Source organism: Corylus avellana, chromosome ca1, assembly GCF_901000735.1.
Source record: "Corylus avellana chromosome ca1, CavTom2PMs-1.0".
In the NCBI taxonomy this organism is placed as follows: Eukaryota; Viridiplantae; Streptophyta; class Magnoliopsida; order Fagales; family Betulaceae; genus Corylus; species Corylus avellana.
In genome coordinates, this window is record NC_081541.1 from 87,800 (window position 1) to 106,283 (window position 18,484).

Sequence of the window (18,484 nt, forward strand, 5' to 3'; positions counted from 1 at the left end):
AAGCCACCCCATGGGTGGAAAGGGGTGGCCGCGAGCCACCTCAAACCACCCAAGGTGCGGCTCGAGCCACCCCAAACCGCCTAGGGGTGGCTTGCGGCCACCCCATAAGGGTTGGGGGGTGGCCAAGGGTGGCGCCACCCTTGGCCACCCTTCAATTTTTATTTTTTTTTATTTTTTTAATTTTTAGATTTAATTTTTTTAATTAAATTAATAAAAAAAATTAATATTTTAATCAGGTAAAACGGTGCGTTTTGAATGGCCCTAACAGTTGTTAAAAAATTTTAATAGTAGAGATTTTATTGTCGAACCTTTTCCCCTCGTTTTGCAACTGGTCCAAGTAATTACCGATGTAGGAACCCTTTAGAAAAAAAAAAAAAAAAAAAAAATTTTCCATCTTCGAAGAACCTAATGGGGGCAACGGTTGGTGCAGCCTTTGAGGTGGTGCTTACTTGTTTGCCTGTATTCTGTTAGGGAGAAGGTGGAAGACGATCCCTCTGTTTGATTTACTTTGTTAGAAAGGCAACGGTTTTCTCCCTAGTTGATGTCTAGATGAGAAGGATTTGTTTCTCTTAATCTTTCGAGGTTATTGAGAGTTTTGTGAGTTTTCTCTCTAGGTTTTCCATAGAAGAGAAGGAGAAGTTTTCCTAATCCATTGGCGATTGAGGAAGTAGCACTATTTGGGACGAAGTCTCTGATAACAATGGCGGACGATCCCTCAACATTCTGGCACAAACTGTCCCTTTCAGAAGAGGAAGATTTGGAGGTAGAGATCCAGCAAGAAGAGGTACAAGCGCAGGCTAAGAGAGGACGATCATGCGTAGTGGGTAAGTTGGTGGCGGATCGGACTGTAAGTAAGGAAACGATCAAATCCTCTCTTAGACGATGGTGGAAACCGCTGGGATCCATTATTTTCAAAGTATTGGGAGAAAATCTATTCTTGATCGAATTTGAGTTTAGCCAGGACAAGACTAGAGTTCTTGAAGGGAGGCCATGGGTGTTCGAAGGAAATCTGTTCTTAGTGAAGGACTTTGATGGAGTTTTAGCGCCATCGAAATTAACTTTCGATAGGGCATCCTTTTGGGTGCGGATGTTAAAACTTCCATTGGTATGTATGGGGAGGGAGGTTGGACGTAAGATCGGTGAATCGGTTGGGGTGGTGGAAGCAGTAGACACGGATGAGGAGGGAGTCGGATGGGGCGAATATCTGAGAGTCAGAATCTCCATTGATTTATCCAAACCACTTCCTCGGGGTAAGAAGCTGAAGTTCCAAGGCACGACTTCATGGATAGTATTTCAATATGAAAAACTTCCCAAATATTGTTTCCAGTGCGGAGTTATTCAGCATGGGCGAGACGGATGCCATAAGCGCAGCAACTTGAGACACAACGACGCTAACAATGAATTTGGGCCATGGCTTCGTGCCCCATCACCGACGCGCAGAGGTGAGAAGAGTCAAGGCGGGTTTGCTGCAAAACCAGAGAAAGCGGGTTCAGATAGTTCGGCTTCAGCAGAGGTCCACACATGCAGAGCCCGTGGTCAATCAAGGGACCATAATCGGAAACCTGCAAATCAGGAGGAGTCAAGGGAGCCAGTTTTTTCCGATGAGGCGATTCCGGTAAAGCAAGCTGTTCAGTTTCAAAAATGGGCATGCGGAATTGAGGGCGAGAATCATGGAGGAATCGAAGGAAAGTTACAGGAAGGGGATACGGTGGGACAGGACAGACAATTCTTGCCTCACAGTGGAGGCGCCTCTCGAAAAGATTTTTATGGCCAGCAAGATTCTCGGGTTGTAAGAAAGGCAAGTTCGTCTCCGAGGGATGTTGAAGGGGCCTTAAATGCTACGCATGACTCACGGGATATTAAAAAAAATTTCCTTCCGCTGGGAGCTGATGGGAGAGAAGTAAGTCAAAAAGATTGTCACATGGGAGGCGTACCTGTAGTGAAGGGACTTGATGGAGCCTTCAAGGAGAATCATACTGGGCTTACTAGAAGCATGAGCCAGGAGGAAAGCCCAGGAGGTATGGACTATCCAGGCCCACTTATAGCTGATGTGGCCCGAAACATCAAAGCAGCCCAAGTGACTAAAAAAAATCCAGATTCAGCCTTGGTAACGTGGAAAAGAAAGTACGAAGATTCTGAAAAACAGGCTATAGGGGGTGCAGTCATGCAGGAAGCAAAAAAGCGACGGGGCTCTAATGGTGACGGAAAACCAACGGAAAAAGACAGAAAAAAATCAGACGGTGAACATGGATCGGGAAAGGCGGAGGCTGTGTTGCAGCCCCGCCGACCGCAATGAAGCTATTAAGTTGGAACTGTCGAGGGCTTGGGAACCCTCGAGCAGTTAGAGACTTGAACCAATTGGTGAAGGATAAGAAACCCACCTTGGTTTTCCTTATGGAGACCAAGAGTAGACAGAAAAAAATGGAATTGATCAGACACAAACTGGGCTTTTCCGGTTTATTTGTGGTGGATTGCATAGGAAGGAGGGGTGGTTTGGCCCTGCTATGGAAAGAAGAAATACTGCTGGAAATTCAAAATTATACCCAACATCATATAAATGCAGTGATACGAGAACAACAAGATTCTAATCCGTGGAAGTTCACGGGTTTTTACGGACAGCCGGATGTATCGAGGAGGCATGAATCATGGAGTTTGTTGCAAATTCTAGCCCAATTTAATCCACTTCCATGGGTCTGTTTAGGTGACTTTAATGAGATCCTGTATCCATGGGAAAAATGGGGAGGAAGGGGAAAAATCAGAAGCCAAATGAGAGGGTTCCAGAATACATTGGTGGAGTGTGGAATGTCAGACTTGGGTTTCTCGGGACCCAAGTATACGTGGACAAATTGCAGGGATGGGAGGGAGTTCATCAAGGAGAGACTTGATCGGGGCGTGGCAAATCAAGAATGGAGAGAAATGTTTCCGGAAGCAGACTTAAAAGTGGTATTTGCTATGGGCTCGGATCATCTACCTCTCCTTTTGAATTTGGATGGGAAATATAGGCGGAATAAAAGGAGATACAATTCTAGATATGAAGCAAGTTGGGCTCTCGAAGAGGGGTATTCTGAGATGATCAAGGAGATTTGCTCACGACCGACACACTCTGCTAATCACTGGGGCAGCTTGGGTGAAAAGCTAAGAGGATGCAGCAGACTTTTTGCACAGTGGCAGAGGAAAAAGACGGAACCAAGGGCCAATATCACTAGAATCCAAAATAAAATTCTGGAGCTTCAAGGAAAGGAGGATGTGGCAGCTTGTGAGGAGGTTTTCAAACTTTCCCATGAGCTCCAAATTCTCTTAGAAAAAGAAGATATTTTCTGGAAACAAAGAGCCAAGGAGATATGGCTTAGACATGGAGATCGAAACACAAGATTCTACCACGAGTGCGCAAATGCAAGAAGAAAATCAAATTTTATAAAGGAAATAAAGGATGTTACAGGAGGGCTTTGGGAGACACAGGACACTGTAGAGTCCGCGTTTGTTACTTATTTTACGGAACTTTTTTCTGCAGAACAAATGGGCGACATGGAATCATGCCTCCAATACATTCCAGAAGGGGTTACGGTGGAAATGAATGTAGAACTTCTAAAGGAGTTCACAAAAGAAGAAGTGACGGAAGCATTATTCCAAATGGCACCATTCAAAGCCCCGGGTCCCGACGGTTTCACGGCTGATTTTTCCCAAAAACATTGGGCCATTTTGGGTGATGAGGTATGTTCAGCTGTCTTAGAAATTCTGAGCTCCGGTTTTATGCCAAGTGAATTAAACTTTACCTATATAGCGCTTATTCCGAAATCAAAAACACCTTTGTGTGTTACGGATTTCCGTCCAATAAGCCTTTGTAACGTACTCTACAAATTGTTATCAAAGGTACTTGCTAATAGATTAAAAAAGGTTCTACCTTCTGTTATATCCCCAACACAAAGTGCCTTCCTCCCGGGACGGTTGATTTCGGATAATGTTCTAGCTGCATATGAGACACTTCACACCATGCATTCCCGAATGAGGGGAAAGAAGGGATTTATGGCGGTGAAGTTAGACATGAGCAAGGCATATGATAGGGTGGAGTGGCATTTTTTGAAGGCGATTATGGGTCGTATGGGGTTTAATGCACGTTGGATCCACCTTATCATGATGTGCGTCACCTCGGCACAATTTTCAGTTATTGTCAATGGGACTCCCTGTGGACATATTACCCCGTCTAGGGGACTTAGGCAAGGCGACCCAATTTCTCCGTATCTCTTTCTTATATGTGCTGAGGCTTTAAGTTCAATGCTAATCCAAGCAAATAATGATGGTCTATTGACGGGTGTTCCTACTTCTAGACGGGGACCACACATTAGCCATCTATTTTTTGCCGATGATAGCCTATTGTTCTGCAGAGCAAGCACTACTCAATGGAGACATATGGCGGATATTTTGAAGAAATATGAAGCCGCGTCCGGACAAAAGATGAACAATGACAAGACAGCCGTGTTTTTTAGCAAAAATACCACAATGGAAGATAGGAGTAAGATTATGGAGCTATTGGGAATTCCAGCTACCCAACGCTATGACACTTATTTGGGGTTACCGACGCTTGTCGGAAAATCCCGAACCGCAGCTTTTCGGAGTATTGTAGATCGTGTACGGAAACGTCTCCAAGATTGGAAATTGAATTTCCTCTCTCAAGCAGGAAAGGAAATTTTGTTGAAGGCGGTGATCCAGGCAATCCCTACCTATTGCATGAGTATTTTTTTGCTTCCGAAAGTCCTATGTTCGGAAATTAATTCCCTCATGCAAAGGTTTTGGTGGGGCCACAAGGAGAAGGAGAAAAGGGTGGCTTGGATGAGTTGGAGTAAAATGGGCTTTTCGAAAAGGTGGGGTGGTATGGGCTTCCGAGATTTCACGTGCTTTAACAAAGCCCTATTAGCCAAGCAATGTTGGAGGTTGTGGCAATCACCGAATAGTCTCATTGCACGTATTATGCAAGCTAAGTATTTCCCTTCTTGTTCAATTCTTGAGGCCCCACCGGGGAAAAACCCGTCATTTGCATGGCGAAGTATCCAAAAATCATGCGCTTTATTAAGAGAGGGGCTTGTATGGAGGGTAGGTAATGGAGCTAAGGTGCGAATTTGGCAAGATAGATGGCTGCCAAGTCCTTCGACTTTTATGATACAGTCACAACCAGTTCTGTTAGCCCCAACAGCCACGGTTAGTGAGCTGATTGACGGCGAGACGAAGTGGTGGAACCTTGCTTTGATTGGGCAATTATTCTCTCCGGAAGAGGTGACACATATACTCTCTATACCTCTGTGCAGAACAAACCAAGAAGATATCCTTATTTGGCGGGGCACCAACAATGGGGTTTTTTCGGTACGGAGTGCATATCATATGCAAAAGGGGATGGAGGAGGCAGCTGGTGCAGAATGTTCCTATCGGGGTCCCAGCAGTGAGGTGTGGGGGAAGATATGGCAAATGCAAGTACCAAATGTCGAGAAGAACTTTATGTGGAGAGCATGCCATGAAATTCTTCCCACTCAATCCAATCTCTTTAAGAAGAAAATCAGTGATGACCCGAGATGTCCCATTTGCGGAATTGAAGACGAAACTGTTTTTCACATACTATGGCAATGTCCGTCGGCTATGGACGTCTGGAGTGAGGGAGGGCGGAAATTTCAGAAAAGTTACTACCCAGGCCCATGTTTCGTACAAGTCGTCGAAGGGATGTTCAAATCTTGTGACAGTGAAGAGTTAAAAGTGTTTGTGGGAGCAGCTAGACGCATATGGTTGAGGAGAAATGAATTTCTACATGAGGGGATATTCTCCTCTCCTACAGAGATCATGAAACGCACTACAACAACCATCATAGAGTACCAAAATGCACATGTAGGACTGTCTTTGGAAACTTCTCCAATCAGGATATGCGGGTGGAATGCTCCTCCAACGGGCTGGATCATGGCACACTGGGATGCAGCGACGGACCGAAGCGAGGGACGTTTGGGATTGGGGATGGTTTTACGTGATAATGCAGGGAATATGATAGCAGCCAAAAGTCTTACCTTACGGGGGTTTATTGAACCTGCAGCTGCTGAAGCATTGGCGGCACTGGAAGTGATCCAACTGTGTCGGAATATGGGGTATGAGCGTATCCATTTTATGGGAGATGCAAAATCGGTGGTTGATGCAGTGCTATCGGGGTCACCAGATTGGAGCCGCACAGGCCATTTGATTAATGACATTCGCATGAGGCTAAGAGAGTTTCCACAATGGAAGCTGTCCTTTATTAATAGGGAATCGAATCGTCCAGCCCATGAGTTGGCGAAAATGGGAACAAAACAGTTGATGAATAAGGTGTGGACTTCAGGTCCACCTTCTTGTATTCAGAACCTAATTGCTCAAGAGCAGTTGGGTTTGGCTGTTTGATTTTAATAAAAGTTCCACGTATTGATTTCAAAAAAAAAAAAAAAAAAAAAAAAAAAAAGAAAATAAATTGTCGAAAACAAAACTTAGAAAGTTATTAATTTTGCCGCATTTACTTAAGAACTTATAATATATTTTCACTTATTTTAAAACTAAAATTATTCAGCAACTTTACTATGCGCAAAATGGTTGGTTAATGGGTTAACCCAACCTTCTAATAAAAAAAAAAAAAACCAGAAACGCGCCTTTAGTTTTAGGTTTCATTTTCCCCCTACCCCAAATGCTTCCGCCCCCCCTCTCTGTCTCTCAATTTCTCCCTCACTACAACTGGCTGCCACCGCCGTCGGCCACACCATCCAGTGGCTACGAAACGCCCCCGACCCGAACCCAGTTTCTCCCTCTCTCCCAAACCACCGGCCACCACGAAGCGGCAGCGCCGACGCAAACACCATCTGCCTCCGCCCACCACCAGCGACGCCCACCCACCCACTGTGGCACTGTTGGGTTTTAGGTTAATACTCTCCCTCCCTCGCTCACCCTCTCTCTCACCGTCTCTCAGAAAATGGTTGGGTTTTAGGTTAATTTTTCTGCTATTAGCCTATTTTTGTCTTCCTCTCCCTCATGTTTGATTTTTTATCTGCAACTTGATTTTTTGCTTGAGTTTATATATCGATAATCTTCTATATTTAGTGGGTTTCTTTTTTCTCCAAAAAAATTTGGAATGTTTTTCTGTTGGTTCGAATCTGAGTTTTGATTGTTCTAAATCTGGCTGGGTCAGAATCTCAGATTTTTTGTGGGTTGAATCTAGGTTTTCTCATTTTTAGGATTTGTAGTTTCTTACGTTTTAGGGGATTTTGAAGGATTCAAGTTTCTGAATCATTGGGTTTTGATGATTAGAGTTTTTGTTGGGGTTTTGTTGATTAGAGTTTTTATAGTACTTCAGATTATGATTTTGGGCGTGTTTCCTGACCTATACTGTAACATTGGGTTATATGCACAGAACATTTTGGACAGAAACTGGTGTATATTATGCTTGAGTTTATGGTAAATCATGGGGGGCACGGAGTGGCATATTTTTCTGGGCATGAAATAATTTAACTTTGTTGCCCAAGAGTTTTTGTAATATGGGCATGATATAATTTTTCTGGGCATGTTATATTTTGGAAAAAATTGAAATTGAGGCAATGTATAGCATTGTTTTTTCTCTTCTTTGAGATGTACTTCTGGTCATCATCATACCAACATGCAGGTTTTGAGCTGAATTTTATTTCTGAATGGACGCCAAGAGGTTCATCCAATTGGTCGAAGAGAAAAAGAAGAGAGCTTTGGAGAAGAAGTAACCCCCTTTGAAATGGGAGCAGAAGCTGGAAGCCGCTGACTCAGGCGGTGACAAATGTGTAGTCTCATTTTTTTTTCGCCTTTCGTGTAATTTATGAAAATATATGAGTGCACTGCATTTACTGTAATTTTGCAACCTTGTTGAATAGAAGGGAAATATTTTGCTTTTGTCTAGCAATTGGTATGCTGGTACCAACCTTGTTGAATAGTAGTGTGTTTTTGGTATGGGCATAGGTAAATTGAAATTGAAAATAAAGAAGCATTACCTAAAAATGTCAAATTGTGAGCACTACAAAAAATGGCATTACTGGATCTTGCTTCTTGATCTTGCTTCTCAATTATTGCATTAATTCTTTCAGCAATGAGAGAGGGACAGAAGTATATACACCAAAAAAAAAACAAATACACCAACAGATCTGTGAGCCCCACAATTAATCTTCCAAATCAAACATGTTAAAAATGAGATTTCTCATACCGGATGTAATATGTTCATAATGAAGCACTATATTACCAACAATTCACTGTTACTGAAAATAGCAAAAAAAAGTGGCAATTTACAAGGATGTCATTACAGGAACTAGTATGTATCTCCACAATTGGAAGGGAGCTGAGCAATTTTTTCAGCAACTTTCATGTCTTCCAAAAGAAGAGAACCCCTTCTTATTGATTGGGCAAGCGTCCGTTGGAATCTTCTTGAAAAGGAGTCTGAGAAATTTACAAAGATTGAGATATAACTATTACAATACTTCAGATATTATCAAACCAGTGTTCAAACAGTCAATGTGCACATTAAACATTAAATCAGAGATAAAAGAGTAAGAGCAAAGGAGAGCTAGCACGTGAGGAGGTCTACGACACAAATATTGTAAACCAAAAAATTTATAAAAATGGTGTTTATATGTAAAAGTTTGAGAAAATATTATAAATTGAGTAGCGGGTAATTTACCGAAATGGAAACTTTGTTACGATCGTCAAATAAGTTTCACGACTCGCCCAAGGGGGAGAGAGAGAGAGAGAGAGGGAGAGAGAACAAAAAAAAAAAAAAAAAAAACTTCCCAGACGATAGGATTAGTAGGAAAAAGGAAACACTTTCATCTAGGATTAGTAGTACCTCACTACCTCTGATGCAGGGCTACCACTCAGTGCAGCATCCAGGGGAAGAAAGGAAAAACCTTCAAAATCATCAGGTTTTCTTGAAATTCTCTTGGCCCTGATCTCAGCTCTTTTGTTGGGTTTTTATTATCATCTTCTCACTCGTCAATGGCGTCCGTTCTTTCAATTCTCCTTCTTTTGGCGTTTACTTCTTTTCTGAGTTGTTTCGCAGAAAGGTGAACAACCCATTTCAATTTCTTGTATTGCAGCCACAAATGATTTATTCTCACATTTTGCTATGAGTATAAGTGTGTGGGACTATTTTTCATTCTAGGTATCATTAATTTTTCCTCAAGTATCCAGAATTCTAGCAGCTCTAAGTGAAAATTGGGAATTCATTGTGTTCTTGTTCTGGGTTTTCGTTAAAAATGCTACATGTGTTTCAATATATGAGTTTTTAGTGTCGTGTATATGCATTTTTACGTATGGAATTTATAATGTTATCAATGGCTTTATTCTAGCTATATATGCATTTCTCAGTTCTGGGTATCATTTATTCTTTTTGTAGGTTACAAATCACATAAAAACACTTCACAATATAACTTCACAAATCACACCTTCTACTATTCTAGTAACACCTATATATACACCTAAGAACGGTTACTAATAACCCACGAACAATACAAATCACAATATAACTTCTAACTTCTATTAACCCACTTACCTATGCAGAAAGAGGAATACCATCACCTTTCTATGTGAATTCATTCCTCATTCTGAGATGCATTTATTATACTTGGCTGAAAATTTTCGCCCGCTGAATAGCGTTTGTCCATGATTGTGGGAATAATGCCTCTAAACGAGCCTTAAGAGTATTGTCATTCATCAATAATATTTTTATGTTATGAACTTTTGAGTTTTTTTTGTTATTATCATCTTTTGCCGCTATTTTGATTCAGTGGCAGGAAGGAATTTAGGGATAAGGGGGCCAACAAGGAAACTGTAATACAATTGGGGCACTTTGTTGATTCATATAGAATTGACCCATCACGGGTTGTCCAACTCTCTTGGCAACCAAGGTCAGGTATTTTGATGGACTACCATTTTTTTTCTTTGATTGTTATATCCAATGGCAGAAGAGTGGTCTGCAGCAGTTTTGCTGCTTTTGTTCCAGTTTTACTGGAGTGAAAGTAAATTTAGCTTTTTGTTAGTTAAAAATTTTCATTCATCAAAAAAAATATATGGTTTGATGTCGATATGATACTGATAATCTGCATTTATACCATATACAGAGATTTTCTTTCTACAAGAAAGGGGCAATCATATATAGTCTTCAACTACTAGGTCTTTTGTTGGAACACTTAATTTTTGAAGCTCATTTACTTTGAAAATCTGATGTTCTCTTTCTTGTGATAGGGTTTTCTTATACAAGGGTTTTCTCTCGGAAGAGGAGTGTGACCACTTTACTTCTTTGGTATAATCCTTGTCTTACCACTTTCAGCATCTTGCTTCGTTATGCTTTTGGATGGGTTCTAAAATGTGTTTTGCACTTAGGCACATGGAGTGAAGAAAACAATTTTGGGCAATGACTACAGTTCAGGGCATGTTGTCACGAACTGGAAGCTTACAAGTTCAGAAATTCCCTTAAACATAAAAGTGAGTTTCTACGTGTTCCTAATGTTAAAATGTTTGCTTTTTGAATACCCTAGGCATGGGATTTCTATAAACCTCATTAAAGTAGCGACTTTATCAAATTGATGTAGCTTGACGTTGTTGGAGACTATTTGTCAGGGACTATAGTCTATAGTCATGTCATTAATAGTTGATAAAGTTACTTATCAAAAATAGTTGATAAAGTTTTTATTGGTGAACTGATTTAAAATTACGACAACTCTTTAGTGATATAGATGCTGTGATTGCTTCTACCTGAATACTCTAGTGACCAATGACTTAACATGCCATGCCATGGTCTTATGAAATTGATGTCAATGACAATTTTTTTTTATTTCTAGGATGATGTAGTTTCAAGGATTGAGGAACGAATATCAGCTTGGACTTTCCTTCCCAAAGGTACCTTAGTTACGGGTTTCTTGTTATTGAAATCCATTCTGATGTATTTCTTTATATTTTTACCTGACGTGTCATTCTCCTTCAGAGAACAGCAGGCCCTTACAGGTTATGCATTTTGGGATCGAAGAGGTTAATCAGAACTACGATTATTTTGGTAACAAATCCACATTAGAATTAACCAAGCCTTTGATGGCAATAGTTGTTTTGTACCTCTCAAATGTTACACAGGGTGGTGAGATTCTCTTTCCTGAGTCAGAGGTGAGAGATAAACGATATTAAAACTTATTGTATTAATTATCATTTCTAGGTTATGAATTCACAACTGCTCATTAACTGCTGCTGAAACTTTCTCAGCTGGGTAAGATTTGGTCCAGTTGTACAAAGAGTAGTAGCATCCTGAGACCTATTAAAGGGAATGCTATTCTGTTTTTCACTCTTCATCCTAATGCATCTCTTGACAAGAGTAGCTCCCATGCTAGATGCCCTGTCCTTGAGGGGGAAATGTGGTATGCCACCAAATTGTTCCACATAAGATCTATTAGTGGGGAAAAAGTCTCACCTGAAGCAGATGGCACTGAATGCACGGATGAAGATGAAAATTGTCCCAGGTGGGCTACCATTGGGGAATGTCAAAGAAATCATGTATTCATGATTGGTTCTCCTGATTACTATGGGACATGTAGGAAGAGTTGTAATGCGTGCTGATGAGCAACCTCTACTCCCCGCCTCTCCAACCCCCACCCCCACACCTCCCCCCCCAATTTGGAGCTAATGTTACATTCTTTTGTACTTGATACATAGTAAGCTATTGAGCTTGCGTAGCTTAATAAGATACTGCTGATGATGGAGAAATTGATTAGTAACAACACTATGAATGTTGTGAATAAAAATGTACCAATATGAATATCTTTGTTATTACTTTGGTTTTCTATGTATCTCTCAGTTTTTTGGACTGTTTCAAAGTTAATTGTTGCTTTCTGGATTTAACATTAGTAAAATAAAATTTTTGTTATAAAAAAAATATTTTCTTTTATCAGGGGAAAAGAAACTTACTAGATGACAACCCCACCAGCTTTTGTGAGATTATATCAAATACTTTTTATCACTTTGAACGCTTGACCTTTTTCAGGTGATGTCTTGTAGCATCGTAACCAAAGGCAGAGCTAGAAGAAGATTTAAACAGGCATACTCCCTAATGGCCAATTTCAGACAACAATTAGAGATTACACATACCCACAGACACTATCTCACACAATATTTAAGTGGAACTCAAACACAAAAGAAAAAAAGGAAAATGGGAAAGGAAAGTAAAACTGAATATGTAGAACACACCCAACACTTCTTTGCTTGACGTCATTATAGCATTTATATGTTGATGCCCAAGGTGAATTCCATGTCTTGATTTCAAGTCATTATTTGAAGAGAAATGCTACACTTTTCAAATTTTTTTCTCTAAAAGTTGGTTTTCAAATAATGTGTTACCATCGCATAAGATTTATTTATTTTTGAAATGTGTTACCAACTTATGGGATGGTGACACATCATTTGTGAACAAACTTTTGGATAAAAAATTTGAAAAGTCTAACATTTTTTTTATTTGAAAACAGCTTTGAGTTACTTTCAAAGCACACTACATTGTATAACATCAAACCAGAACCAATTTTGCGACAATATAGCTCTTAAACAAAGGTTTCGTTGTCTAAATTCCTACAAGAAATTAGAGCGAAGAAAAAGTAAATTTTGTTTTTTTAAGTCAAGGGTTCTAATTGATATTGGCATTTCAAGTAGTCACCCTTGTTTTTAGGCACTAGATGGAGACCATTTTTTCATTCTAGGCGAATCTATTCTCTCCAACTCCAACTTCTAGTAATTAGAAGGTTTCTTAACCTGCTTCAATTTTAACAAATAAATAAACTGTGATCCCAATCTTTTCATAGAACTCGAATTTTCTAGTTAAAATACAAGAGAAGTCATTGATGAAAGAATAAACCGAAAAAAATGGAGACAAAAGTTTTGATTCATTTATGGCAAGCATCAAGCAAAAAGTTGGGAGTTACGAGAGAGAGAGATCTTTTGTTTTTTTCATGTTTTTATTACTAATATTATAAAAATCACACCTTTCTCCTGTAAAGTTAAGTACCACATTCCGCCATAAACTTTAACTCAATACAATTCGGAGCCTATTTTTATAAGTTTTGTTGTCAATTTGTCCCATTTATCCCAGTTAGCCTTTAAGGTGGATGGAAAACATAGAATAATAAAAATTAAAAATTAAAATTAAAATTAAATTACCCCGGACATGAGAGGAGATTGATTTTTCATCCAACTTAATGCATGATATTCACAGAAGTATCATTTGCAGAAAGATTTAAAAAATTCAAGCAAAACAGAAAATAGAAGTGTTGGAATAAGTGGATCATATTCTACTACTGGCTCATTGGGTGTAATTAGTTTATGTGGGCCTAGAGACAAATAAGTTGTGGGGGGTATTTTGAGGTTTTCCAAAATATTTACAATTAGGATTTTCCTATAAATATGTTATGTTATAATCCTAAATCATTGAATAGCAAATATAGCTGCACTCTCTCCTGTGGACGTAAGCACATTGTTGAATCACGTAAATCTATGTCTCGACTCTCTCTTTATCTCTCTCTTTTCGATTTCATATTATTCATCATTGTTGTGCACGGTAACAACAAGAAGCAACTAAAATATTAGCTAGAATTATAAGTGAATCCATACAACTTCCCAAAAAATTAATAATCTACCATTTATACTGAGAACATTCTCAGAAGAAACTCTTAAAAGAGTGAATACTGCAATAACTTCCTGTTTCTTGATTTATAAGTCCTAATTCGAAAAAGAGTCATAAATTCTAGCAGTAGAACGTCCATCGAGGCAGATCTCTAAGAAACTGAGGTTCATAGAGATCACTTACATTGTACTCAGAGGTACAGTTACCAACACTCATCAAATCATCGTAGTTAAGGATAGTGTACACAGTACACATGAAATGTAAAAGCATGCAAGGATAAATAACATAGCGCTTTCTTTCTTTGATGAATGAGTAAACTTTTTATAACAAACAACAAATCTATTTACAAAGCTTGCTTCAGCAGAAAACTGAAGCCACTTCACCTACTATATGATCACAAACACTATACCCTCCCAACTAACTATATCACCAATACTGGTGTAACAATTCCAAAGCAGTATTACAATATGTTTAGCTGTGATAACTCACAGACAAGCTACACAGAAAAAATTCACACCAAAACCCCATTATCAATACCCAAAGTACAACAAATTTATTCACTGCCCTTTGTCTTCTCTGAATTTTCCTTTAGCTAAAAGCCGAGTTCTCACTTCCCATTTAATTTTCTGCACTATGTTTCCAGTTCCACCGACCTTCCTTAATGACAGTAGATAAACGTGCTTCCAGCCTACTTTATGCATCATAGATTACACAATGCGCATATCTTTCATAAAGCACCCCCTCCGGATGCCACCAATCAAACCATAAGTGGATGTTTCGACCATCACCAATTTCAAATTTCAGGAAGTATTTTGACACCGGTTAAAACTAAGATTGTTTTAACAGCGTATGATAGCAGTAGAAACTAAAAATTGAAGATTGAAAAGGAAATTCAAAAAGAGAGAAAATAACAAATAGGGAAGAAAAAGACCTTAATTGCCCCAAATAAGCAAACAGAAAAATAACTTTAAAAGACTTAAATTTAATTGATAGTTCAAACTGAATTGAAAAATAACAAAGACTAAATGCATTTATATAGGCTAGGCAGCTCTTAATTTAACAAGGAAAAGGAAAACCAAACCTAATTAGAAAAGGAATACCTAATCCTAATAGAAAATAGAAAACAAAATCCTAATGGAAAAAGGAAAACCGAATCCTTATTAAAAAAGAAAATTAAAACACACATGCATAATTAAAATAACAGTTTTGTCAATTTTCTCCTGCATCAGTCTCCCTTGGTTGGAAAGAACTCGCCCTCGAGTTCAAATCATCTTTTCCTCGATTTTTCGGATTTCCAATTAATCCATTACATCCCGTGCTTCTGAACATCAAAGCAACATGATACCGAAAAAGAAACAATTTACAACCCATCACAACATGACTGCGAATAGTAGTTTGAAAACTCATCATATCATATTGAGATACTTCAATCTTCACATAGTATTCATTTATCTTCTCACATTCATGCGGCATATAAATCTTCCAAAAATGATCAATTATTTCTTCATCTTTAAAAATAAAATTTTCCTCCACCTCTATAAGATCTTGATCGTCGACATATGTATCATAAGTTGGTGAAGAATTCCAATTCACGAAACATTGAGAATGATCTTCAACGTCTTCTTCATGTTGAAACTCTTAAACAACAAATTCAACTCTGAAGTCTAAGTCTCCATGCCGCTCATCTCGAACTAGAACAGGCTTGTGATACAGGTTCTCGCAATTGGATTTTGAATCGCGACTATCAATATCACAATACATCTCCAAGTTTTGTGCCACTAGACGCTGGGTTAACTCCGCAACCTGCCTCTACAAGTCTTCAATCATCACGTCTTGTACACTGCGCTCATGGTAGGAGACTTTCTCATTTGGAACATGTCCACGTCGACCACGACCACCCGTCATGAAAAACTATTGAAAAAATTCATCCTAAGAAGACGCTAAGCTCTGATACCAACTAACGCCGGACAAAACTAAAATTCTTCCGATATCATATGATAACAATAGAAACTAAGAATTGAAGATCGAAAAGGGAATTCGGGAAGAGAGAAAATAACAATGGGGTAGAGAAAGACCATAATTGCCCCAAATAAGCAAACAGATAAATAACTCTGAAAGACTTAAATTTAATTGATAGTTCAAATTGAATTGAAAAATAACAAAGACTATATGTCTTTATATAAGTTAGGCAACTCCTAATTTAACAAGGAAAAGGAAAACCAAACCTAATTGGAAAATGAAGACCTAATCCTAATAGAAAAGGGAAAACAAAATCCTAATGCAAAAGGGAAAACTCAATCCTTATTAAAAAGGAAAATTAAAACAAACATGCATAATTAAAATAATAGTTTTGTCAATTTTCTCCTGCATCATATCTGGCCTCAGCTCTTAATTTCAATAGTTTCAGCCAACTCCATGTACAGACTTAGGGAATGACATAGTGCTTTCAATTCTTTAAAAATGTTTAATGGTAAATATTGGTTTGGAAAAGAAAAATAATACCATACTATCCTTGGACTAAGCTAGTCTAAGTTAGCTTACATTCTAGACTATTAGAGAAGTTAAAGTTTCCACATGACAACAAATCACATTTCACTTCAAACAAGCCTCATCCTAGTCAAATGCACTAGAATTTTCCTTTCACCTTAATACAAAACTTGATTTGATATGGGCTTTGCTCTCGAATGCTCTGAGTAGAAATAAATTAAAAAAGCCAAGGGTGACCAGGTATAAGCATAATCTGTAACAAGTGCAGCTATACTTGAGTCAACTAGAACTGAAACAATTCTAAACCTATCGAAGAAAAAGTGAGCTCTATTCTCTCAAGACTGTCCTTTTACATCCTGAAAACTTTGGTCAATGCATGAAATTGCAATCCCTTCTATCACGGATTGTTTTTTACTGATTTCGCCAATCTCCTACTCCGTGGATAAAAAAATAAAAAAGAAAAAAAAAAAGAAAAGTCCTCAGTGTCCTATTTTAAACCAATTCTCTCAATGGTTTTAAAATTGATGTGCACATACAACCACAATCAGCTTTCCCTCTATCTATCAATCATCAATCAAGTAAACCTGAAATCTAAAGAATTGCACCAAACAAAAAAAAAAAAAAAGAGAGAGAGAAAAAAAAAAGGCACAATTAGGGCAAAACAACCCCCCATGCAGGCGTCCTTGCTAGGCAGCCACTAATTTTCAGGGCTCTGCATCTCCCCAACACTCAATAGCGGAAATAATGTGCAAAAAACTAGGAAGCAAAGTGGGAACAAGATTTATGCAAGCATGATAGTGTCTCATAGGACTCAGCATCCACCTTATCATCATGGGATAAGACGTGGGTAGTAGTTCTTAGCTTGAATTGTTAACTTTATCCTTTATTGTCAATATTTGTTAAAATGGGTAATGGATAGTTTACTTAGGTGGGTGGTTATCCTTACTCATGTTGGTAGTTTTCTTTAGCAAAAATAGTAACCGTTGTTGTATTAAGTTTATATATATTTGTGTTATTCCTCCGGTCCTAAGTGGAGATTTGTATTGTGGTTACTCCCACCCAAAGTGGAGAATATCAGTTTATCTTTATTGACTCTGATTGGGACCTATCAATATTTACATAGTATAATTGCCTAGCTCAATACAGAAAGTGTTTCTTAGGTCCAAAACATTATTTCCAACAGAATTATACATTATCCAAGGTACAACCTCTATAACAAAATAACAATTGGTTTCTGAACTAGACTTAAGTTTAACATCTTCTACCAGATTAAAAACATTCAAAAGCAATCCATGTTAAGCTATCAGCCACCGGTCAAGTAGAAGCAGGTCACACCTTTCCAAACCAAGCTAGTATCAACCACGCAGATCACTCCTTAGTCAAGCATGACAAATATCCTCCAGCTAAGGTATCAATCTATGAAAGGCAAGTCTCATTATCATCAGATCGTGCGAACCTTGCAAGAAAGGAATGTCCAGCAAGCTGTCATGCAGGAAAGGAAAACAAGACTGTACATGATTCAAACCTCCCACGCACCAAAGGACCTCACACTACAAAAGGCAATGCGTTAACTCCAAGAATATCAGTTATCCTTTGTAATTAACAAATCCCAAAAAAACTTTTAACTCAAATTCGATTCCGACAGCATAGTTAGGCCTTCACAACATATTCGAAGCCAACTCTGAGTTTAAAACTAAATTTTTTACCAGAAACTAATTAATGCCCAAAACTAAAATTCCAAATACTCAGCTAAGCTTACCTTAAAAAAATAATAATAATAATAAAAATAAAAAATAAAAAAACTAATACAAAAACAAATACCCAGTTGTATTCTTCAAAGTCAAGAACTTGGATTGTCCGAGGTCAGAGAGCGCACCGTCTTGAGCTGTGGTTCAGACTCTTGAGATGGATTTGGCTTTTTTAGTGAACAAGAAGACTTGAAAGCCTCAATTTGAGATTGGCATTTCACATAGTCCCCATTGTTCTCCTCCAAGCATTTCTTTAATGCCTCAACATCACAGGGCGACATTATCTTCTTCGCAGAAATGCTCTCAGCCCTCTCATCCATTGGTTGCAACCCAAGAATCAATAGACGTAGGTTGCTTGCCCTCCGTTTGGTTGCTCGGAGAGTTGAAGGAAAAAGAAAGGAAAATGTTTTAAGATTGGAAGTTTGAGGTTTTATTGGGATTTTTCTTTTGGAAATTACGATTTATCTCCTAATATAATTCTAATTTCAATTTACCCCTTAGCTTTTGAAAGCTTCTACTAAATCTCCGCCAGTTAATATTATTAAACCGACTCCCCGGGACTAAAACGCACCGTTTGGTAGAGCACTCGACA

General features: G+C 38.6%; 2 protein-coding genes and 1 long non-coding RNA gene across 7 annotated transcripts; 2 read left to right on the plus strand and 1 right to left on the minus strand.

Moving 5' to 3' along the window:
- The first annotated feature begins 6,642 nt into the window (after positions 1-6,642).
- On the plus strand, positions 6,643-7,914 carry LOC132165307 (uncharacterized). The gene is made up of 2 exons (XR_009438483.1): positions 6,643-6,913; positions 7,652-7,914. It is a non-coding gene; the product is annotated as an uncharacterized LOC132165307 (long non-coding RNA).
- Positions 7,915-8,848: 934 nt separating this feature from the next.
- LOC132166949 (probable prolyl 4-hydroxylase 12) lies at positions 8,849-11,655 on the plus strand. Of its 2 annotated transcripts, XM_059577816.1 has the most exons (7): positions 8,849-9,068; positions 9,792-9,911; positions 10,249-10,306; positions 10,387-10,488; positions 10,845-10,902; positions 10,988-11,160; positions 11,257-11,655. In XM_059577816.1, exons 1-7 carry the CDS (start codon positions 9,001-9,003, stop codon positions 11,605-11,607), a joined length of 930 nt encoding a protein of 309 aa, XP_059433799.1. In that variant the 5' UTR covers positions 8,849-9,000; the 3' UTR covers positions 11,608-11,655. The 2 variants fall into 2 exon arrangements, with proteins under 2 accessions (XP_059433799.1, XP_059433800.1); XM_059577817.1 differs by lacking the exon at positions 10,387-10,488.
- Positions 11,656-17,283: 5,628 nt separating this feature from the next.
- On the minus strand, positions 17,284-18,313 carry LOC132167346 (uncharacterized). 4 transcript variants are annotated; one of them, XR_009438679.1, is made up of 2 exons: positions 17,966-18,313; positions 17,284-17,626 (listed from the first exon to the last, which is right to left on the minus strand). XR_009438679.1 is itself a non-coding variant. In XM_059578292.1 (2 exons), the coding sequence occupies exons 1-2, from the start codon at positions 18,210-18,212 to the stop codon at positions 17,561-17,563; spliced, it is 258 nt and encodes an 85-aa protein (XP_059434275.1). In that variant the 5' UTR covers positions 18,213-18,313; the 3' UTR covers positions 17,284-17,560. The 4 variants fall into 4 exon arrangements, 2 of the variants coding, with proteins under 2 accessions (XP_059434275.1, XP_059434274.1); XR_009438678.1 differs by having other exon boundaries at positions 17,284-17,694; XM_059578292.1 differs by having other exon boundaries at positions 18,021-18,313.
- Between the last annotated feature and the right edge of the window lie 171 nt (positions 18,314-18,484).

Bases quoted from the DNA above. Each gene is read 5' to 3' on its own strand.
- LOC132167346 (XM_059578291.1), bottom strand. From the start codon at position 18,212: ATGGATGAGAGGGCTGAGAGCATTTCTGCGAAGAAGATAATGTCGCCC. The intron at 17,695-18,020 runs GTGCGCTCTCTG...TGCCTTTTGTAG, and splicing joins CTGAACCACAGCTCAAGACG to TGTGAGGTCCTTTGGTGCGT.
- LOC132166949 (XM_059577816.1), top strand. From the start codon at position 9,001: ATGGCGTCCGTTCTTTCAATTCTCCTTCTTTTGGCGTTTACTTCTTTT. The intron at 9,912-10,248 runs GTCAGGTATTTT...TTCTTGTGATAG, and splicing joins CAACTCTCTTGGCAACCAAG to GGTTTTCTTATACAAGGGTT. The intron at 10,489-10,844 runs GTGAGTTTCTAC...TTTTATTTCTAG, and splicing joins AAATTCCCTTAAACATAAAA to GATGATGTAGTTTCAAGGAT.